The 8,390-nt window shown below is 40.5% G+C and overlaps 1 protein-coding gene across 1 annotated transcript in view; it reads right to left on the reverse strand.

Moving 5' to 3' along the window:
- Positions 1-3,528, reverse strand: part of TRAPPC6B (trafficking protein particle complex subunit 6B) — a 32,208-nt gene extending 28,680 nt beyond the window's left edge. The window contains exons 1-2 of the mRNA XM_073638840.1: positions 3,248-3,528; positions 421-488 (exon numbers count right to left, since the gene is read on the reverse strand). Coding sequence (XP_073494941.1) covers positions 421-488; positions 3,248-3,343 — 164 coding nt within the window. The 5' untranslated portion in view covers positions 3,344-3,528. The remainder of the gene's footprint in view (positions 1-420; positions 489-3,247) is intronic.
- Between the last annotated feature and the right edge of the window lie 4,862 nt (positions 3,529-8,390).

Genomic DNA, 8,390 nt, shown 5'->3' on the forward strand with positions numbered 1-8,390 from the left:
CCACAGCTCCTGGGCAGGGGAGGACGCAAAAGAGTATACAGACAGGACAGCAGGGGATCACAGCTGATTCTTTTTGTGAGGTAAAACATTTCCCTGCCTCTTTTTAAACAATGTTTTACCTCAAAGAAAGAATCATTTGTGATCTCCTGATGTAATGTCTGTATACTCTTTTGCTTCCTCCCCTGCTCAGGAGCTGTGGTATGATCAGACCATGTTCCTGTACGGTCAGACACAGCCATTACACAGTACACAGCAGGGGCACATTTATAAGATTATCTCAGCACAGGAACATTTTATTTAAACATATGCAATTGTGGAAATTATTATTATTCCAAGATCTATTGATTAAAATCAACTTTTGCTCATAGGAAAACCCCTTTAAAAACAAGTTTTACTCCACAACTAGACAGAAGAGCTTACCTCTCTATTAGCCCTTGTCCAACTCGAAAACCCATGTTTTCCAACTTTGTAATGCACCTTCCATTTTCCTGTAAAGGAAATGCAGACATTAAACGGTGATTCAAAATACTTAAAGAAGCAAGAAAAAAGCAACTTCCCTAACGTATTCATTAAAGGGAGGCTGCTTATAGCATCCAACAATTAAAAAAGTTAAACAAAACCAAATTCCTATCTTAATAATTGCAATTAAAAATGAAATGGATGCCCATCACTACCCCAGGAGCTCTGGGTGATAAAAGCAGACAGCGCTTACAGCATCCTATCTATGGACTGCAGACAGTGTCTGTACGGTGCTGATACAGCGGGTTTCTACTGACATGCAAAAATATTTTAGATACAATCATACTGCACAATGTGCATTGTAGGTTAATTTCCGTATGAAAAAAAAAAAAAAAAATCGGCGTCATTTCCATCCCAAGTGCGTGAACCTTAGGCCGGATTCACACACATGTAATTCAGACCACGTTGCAGACAGGTCATGCGTCTCCTGACTCAAACTCAATAGACTCATATTTGTGCATAGTGGTCCATGTAACACCGATACGCGAGTATGTCCTTAGAGGGTTTTCTGACAACTGGGTGGGGATAATGTTTCTTTCCATTACTCCGTTAGACTCAACCTAGAAAATAATGGCAACAATGTAGCTTCTGGCATCAGTTTTTTATCCATTGGAGTACAACTGTCGGGACACAGTATAATCTCCAGAATGAAGGTGCCAAAGCATTAGTTTAGCTCTACTACAGCTGCACAGTTTCTCCCTACGTACTAAAGCCTTGTTCAGATGTGCTTTTTTTTTTTTTGCATAGGAGAAAAAAAAAAACTGTTTTTCATTAGTATGATGAATCCATGTTTCAGCTATTTTTGATCTGCGTGTGGCATGTGTTCTTCTTGTACGTAAAAAAAAAAAAAATTCCAATCTTTTTCCTACCCCTGAAAAAGCTAAAAGTGGCTGAAACACAGATGGCATCCGAGTGCTGTTTTTTTTTTTTTTTAAATGACCCATTGATTTTAATGACCAAGTTTGATCTACGACTTGGATTAAAAACACGAGGAAGATCCGGGGCAGGTCAAAACGTTGTGAACCTTCCACATAGTGCTATAAGAACATACTTTATTTCTACTACCCTGCTCACTGGACTCAGCAACTCTACGATAAAGACCTAGACGAGTCAAAATGTCTTCAATTTGATCTCACACCATACCTCTGTGTGTCTACACAACAAAATAAAATATTTACCTTCTGGAGAGTGCGGTGGATTCCTTTTCTTGGATCAAACACAGACATGTTTTCCCTTCCCGTCTCCTTCCCTTCCCACCCACCCATCCATTTAATTTTATTCTTTATTAATATCTTGTTATAGGGTGTTTAATGGTTTGAGTTTTTTTAATGTTGTAGTAACAACTACCCTTCTGATTGACCCCCCATCTTTCTGTGTCCCCTCCCTGTTATCTTTTTATTCTAAAACCAATGAAAATATTTAACATTAAAAAGCAAACATGTCTCTGGGTTCGTTTTTGTTCAATCAGTTCATATTCGCTCTGTAAAAAACATAAGTTCGTGAAAAACCAATGTCTGAAAGAGGAGCAGTCAGACGGCCATATAAATCGGACGGAGATCGGTCCGCAGTGCACAGACTGGCCGGCGGCTCTACCGACCCAAGTGTGATAGCTGCATAGAAGTAGACGAAGCCGTCACGCTTGGGTAGGGAGAGCATATGGTGGCGCTATAGAAATAAAAAATTATTATTATACTCATGTAAACCTACCCTGACGGCTCATGCACACGTCCAATTTTTCCCATGTACAAAAAAAAACAGACCGATTATTCTGATCAGTGTGTCCCATTTTTCCACGGACCCATAGACTTGCATTGCCGATCTTGATCCGACCCACGGAGCAAAATCAGACACGTCTCCTCAATTTTCCACTGACCTCTCAATCAGCAAAAAGTCACGGACGTGTGAATGGCCCCGTAGACTATCACAGGTACGAGTGCTATCCAAGAAAACCACACATAGCACTCGTGCACAACAATTGGACGTCTGAATGAGCCCTAAGAGTCACTGGTCAAAACACACAACTCTGTTGCCTAAAGCTATGTTCACACTGGTGTGTTTAAAACAGCTTCAAGAAACACAATTTTTGGGCGATTTTTCTTTTCCTGCAGCCATCTTTTTTCCTGAAGATTTTCTCTTTTTTTTTTTTTTGCAGACTTTTTGATTAAACATTGCCTAGTTATGGAGCGGATTCCACTGGGATTTGACGTGCACTTTTTGTATTTCATCTGAAATTTTTCAAAACCTCTGCAAAAAAAACAAACAAAAAAAACCCAAACTCATATGAATCGCAAAGAACATTTCCCAGATAAATAGATGGAAAGCGTTTTAAAACACTTTACACTTCTTTGCAGTGGATCTGCTCCAAAGAAAAAACCTTTTGAAAATACACTGCAGGAAAATAAACCTAACCTGTGCCGTAAGTGTCAATCACTGGATTGCGACCTCAAAGCGACATGCTCACATTAAAGCAAACAGCGATAGATACAATGAAGCAACCATGCAACACATCAAGATACAGAATCCATAAGAAATAATGACATTGTAGCTAGAAAAGATGGATGCCAACCAACATGGCAGCTGTTAAACCTCCTGTGTCACCCTGCTTTCCCAGACTCCAGAATGGCAAAATCTGCAGCAATGCAATGTGTATGTGATCCTGCACTGACATTTCTATTGCAGAGACGCCACCCTCACCCCAGCCCCTGCCACAGCTGCTGCTGTCACTCACCACATCCCCCTGCAACGAGGACTTGTACACACAGGATACGATCTCATTGTGCAGCAGCAGGAACAGAGCCTCATCTGCCAGATCCTGCTTGCTCATGACTGCTGCCAGCTGCCCAGCAACACTGGCACTGAGGAGGCAGCACTGCAGGCAGAAGATAATTGCCCCACACTACAATAGCAGCACTGCCCACAGCCCTGACACTGACTGGCATCAGCCTGACATCCTGTGCAGTGGCTTACACATTCCACTGGAGGGCAGTGAGAGCAGTGATGACATCACAGTCACATGACTAGGAGGCGTGTGCTGGTGTCTTGTGTGAAGCTGTGCGTCATTTGGCTATGGCTAGGAATGGGACTACATCTCCCAGCATGTTATGATTGCCTGCTGCTTTTTACAGCACCCTGGGAATTATAGTAATGCTAAACAGCACCCACCTGTTATGCAGAAAGTTTTTAAATTATTGTTTCTTTTGACTTTTAGTTTCATTTAAATGTTAAACCAATAAAAAAATGAACTGGAGTCACGTTGGTATGCATGCAAAATAGAAGCATGTTCAGACTTGCCAAAGAACAGAAACAAAATAAATACCATGCTGTAAATAAATAAGTAAACGCAATAGTGTATATAAATAACATTGGGTACTAAGTAAACACCCTTTTTGATCAAAAAAAGCGTAGAAGCCATCCCACCAACGTCAAGGTGTACCCAAGTTCGGGATGGTCCTAACCTCCAATATTAATATCTTACCCTGTATCATAGTGACTTCCTATGTGAATAAGGGCTGAGAATGTTGTAGTTTTTTTTATATTTAATGTAAAAAAAAAGTATATTATATATTTGATATATATATATATATATATATTACTTTTTATATAATTTAATATTATCTAAATTATCACGTTGCAGATTTGGTGCAGATTTTTTCATTGCATAGTTTTGCAGCACAATCCACTCTTGGCTGCGTGCACACAATGAGTATTGCCAAATACTTTGCCAAAAAACGCAGCTTTTAACAGTTCTAGCAAAGTGGGTGGGATTTTTCTAAATTTCATGTCCACTGGGTTTTGTTTTTTTTCTATTATGCAGGATAAACTTTTTTGTGTTTTTAAACCATCATTGAGTTTTTCAAATCTGCAACGTGTCAATTCTTTCAGCATTTTTCACTCATTCAAATGAATGCATAAATAAATGCAAATAAAAACAAAACTACAAACACAAAAAAACATGAAAAATGAGTAGCGAAAGAAGCATTTTTCCTGCCAACATCTGCATTCTTCATGCTAAAAAGAACCCTGCAAAACCATCCTGTGTGAACATACCCTTGAAGGGTCGTTCAGACAAACACCTGTTTAGCACATTTGCTGCCCATGTGCAATTTGTGCCACACATATGGACCAATTAACCTGCACACTGCACTTTGCATATGCTACCGATGGTCCGTATGGAAAAAAAAGTCTGCAAGACGCATTATTCTGGTCTATCTTACAGACCAGATTAGTGTAGGCAATAGAAGGCAGCTCTTACACCTGTCTGGAATAAGGATCTGAAGACAGCAACAACCACATCCACATCTTCTGGACATGACTGGCACGTTTCTTGATGCAGCCGTCTCAAACCTGCCTTATATCACAGAACTGCAGTATATAGCGCCCTGTATGGCAAATACGAATATTTTAGACTAGATGGCAGCTGGAGATAATCGTGAGTCACAATGAAAAATTGAGATAGGTGCGTACATCTAAAAAATTGCAAAAGCCATCAGAGAATTACAGTTTTCTACACTTCTCAATTTTTCTCGGTGTTCAAAATGTTGTATTAAAAAATGTCACAATCTTGTCACCCAGAGCAGCAGAACTTGTGGACGTATCCTGGTCAAGGTTCACCATGAAATAAGATTACATGGAATTTGGAGAGTCCAAAGTGCCTTGTACTACAAGGAACGACTCAGAATTCACATGTTAGCTATAGCTCTTTCTAGCGGATAATACCCATATTGCAACCATTACATCTCAGGAGATTTTCTAGACCGTTTAATTACAATTTATCCCATCCTATATTTTACTATAACTTAGCACAGTAGACATATGTGCAATTAAAAAACTAAGATTGTGGCTACACGGCATGTGTGACCATGCAAAATAAAACTGAAAAGACTCTCTGCCACAATCGCAAGTAATGATAGTGAATAGTGATGAGTTACTTGAGTTTGCCTAGGGTGCTCATGTATGCACCGAGAATCGCGGCTGCTCGAGTGACATGTTCGAGTTCCTGCGGCCGCATGTTTCGCGGATGTTAGCCTAAAAAAAACATGCTGGGATTGCCCGTGTTTGTCAGGCAATCTCCGCATGTTTTGTAGCTGTCTAACTGCCGTGAAATATGTGGTCGTGTGGACTTGATCATGTCACTGGAGCACCCTCACTACTTGGCCCATACGTGAGCACACTCGGCAAACTCCAGAAACGAGCACTTGCACTCATCACCAAGGCTATGTGCCCACGATGCAGAATTGAAGCAAAAAATTTCCGCAGCGTTTCTGCATGTCCTTGGCAGTAAAAATGCTCACGGATTTTATACGCGTTTTTACATGCGTATTTGACTTGCGTTTTTCAAATGCATTGTGACCTCAAATCCACATGCGGAAACGCACAAATAATGGACATGCTGCGGATTTTTCCGCAAGGAAATTCCGCAGCATGTACACAGAACATGCAGATTTTCATTGGGGACCATGGGGCATGGATTACCAAGCGATTTTCAAGCGTTTACGCTGCGGAAATTCCGCATCAAAAACGCTTGAAAAACGCATAGTGACCACGCAGTCTTATAGTGAACAGTGTCATGCAGAAAACCAGTAGGGTTGGATTTCTGTCGACTGTCAACAGAATCATTACTTATGATATGGGCACGGAACTTTGCGATCTTATGTCGCTGTATGTCTAGAGTTGATCAAAGAGATTTGAAGGACTCAAGTTCGGTGTCTACATCAGTAGTTCATGGCAGCCGCGCCCTCCACTGGCACTGAAATGCTGGCATCCTGGGTGCCACTTGTGATGACTAGGCCCCTCCGATATCATGATATGTCCCTTCATGAATCAGGTGCCTCGCGCTCCATCCCATCCCTTATCAAAATTGGCATAAAAAATGCTGTCCTTGATTAATCAGGGCCTACATTCACGGCACTGAGGCAGAGAATCCTGTGCTGCTTCTGTTTTTCATTGCCCCCTTGCACAATGGAGACGGTGTTTTTTGAGCAGTTAAAAAAGGACACGTTTTTCAAGTTGAAACTGCTTTAGGAAATGCCTCTTTTTTGGGAAGTTTTTGTAGGAGATTTTCTTTTTTTTGCTGCGGTTTAGAAGAGTTTTTTTAAGCATTTTGGAATTGATTTTTTTTTTTTTCAGACTTTTGATTCCACAGTGCTCTGTATTCAGCACATGCCATGAGGATTCACTTCACAGAGGTGACATGCACTTTCTTTTTTTCCCCTCTAGGCGTTTTTTTCAAAACATGAAGTGGAAGAAAACTCTAACACAAATCTACATATGAATAAAGAGGATTAACATTTAAATGAGCAAGAAGAATATTTCAGGAGTTGTTAGGTGACTTCCAGCACTCCCCAAAATTCCACAAAACACTGTCTGCGCATAGTCTAGAGCACACATGTCAAACTCTGGCCCGCAGGGTAAGTATATTTGGCCCGTGACGCCAGGTGCGACCCCCGCTTGACAAGGCACTCCATCCTGGAGCAGGACATGTTTATGTATTCTCAGGTTCAGGCCACGTTCACACATTCAGTATTTGGTCAGTATTTTACATCAGTATTTGTAAGCCAAAACCAGGAGTGGAACAATCGGAGGAAAAATATAATAGAAACACGTCACCACTTCTGTATTTTTCACTCCCTCCTGGTTTTGGCTTACAAATACTGATGTAAAATGCTGACCAAATACTGAGCATGTGAACGTGGCCTTAGAAATTATCTTCTAGCAGATCGTTGGTGGCCGTCAACCAAGAAGCAGGGCTCTGAGGAGTCCCATGTGAATGGAGTGGAGGTCCATCATGTTGCTACATTCATTCTTATAGGAGTGCCAAAGATCAGACGGATCCTGCACACCTCTATCTTCATCGTTCTCATTAACAATGAAAGACATGGCACTGCTCATGATCGATTACCGCTCCATTCACATGGGACTCTTCAGAGCCACAGTTCTTGCGACCGGTGGAGGACCCTCAACAATCAGGAAGTTATCCCCTATACTTTCAAACTTGAGAATACCCCTTTAAGCGTTTTCCATTAACGTTTTGTGGGCGATTTTCTCGTATGTTTTTTGGGAAATCCATTAAACAATGAATAAAACACAAGCCTTATATTAGGCCAAAACGCTCAGAAAGGTGCCCAAGTGTCCTTGTATCCTTCCCATAAACTTCTAGGGTCCCAGAACATGGATTATATTTAAACGTTACTTTTATTAACTTTCTTGAAATAATTAGATATAGTCAAAAAACACAACAAATCAAAAATATATATTCATATGGCTGGCCAATGTACCCGAATTGGTCATACAGATCTGTGGTAGCAAAAAATGTTTTTGATTTTGTTTTTAGACTATATCTAAATATTTTAGAAAATTAATAAAAGAATCATTTTAATCTATACCATGTTCTGGGAACCAAATTGTGATTTTTATACCCTACTTCAATATTAATTTATTTGGTGACTCCCATTGACTTCTACTGTAAAGTTTGGAGCGGCTTCCTAGCAGAAAACACGGTCACGAATTTTAAAACCTGAAACGTATTAAAACTTAAATGTGTGAAGCAGCAAAGTCGTTTTACAATAGAAATGAATAGGAATGTGCTTTCAAGTGATTTTTATTTATCTTTTTTAGCGGACCAGACTTCTCAAAAAACTGTGTGTGCACATGCCCCTATAGGTCAAATAAATATAGGAAAAGTGCCAGAAAAATGTCCATAGCAACCATAAAAGGAGTCTGGTTGCTATGGGCTCTAAGGTTAGCGCTTTTTGTAGCGATAAAGATAGGTTGCGTGAAAGTAGCCAATCACTACTCAGAAGCGTGGACGCCACGCCCCCTTCTTACTGATTGGTTATCACGTTGAGGCGCGGTTTTCCTACGTCAGTTCCGGT

Source organism: Phyllobates terribilis, unplaced genomic scaffold (assembly GCF_046119375.1).
Source record: "Phyllobates terribilis strain yellow unplaced genomic scaffold, ASM4611937v1 Scaffold_7__3_contigs__length_470593459, whole genome shotgun sequence".
NCBI classification, from domain to species: Eukaryota; Metazoa; Chordata; class Amphibia; order Anura; family Dendrobatidae; genus Phyllobates; species Phyllobates terribilis.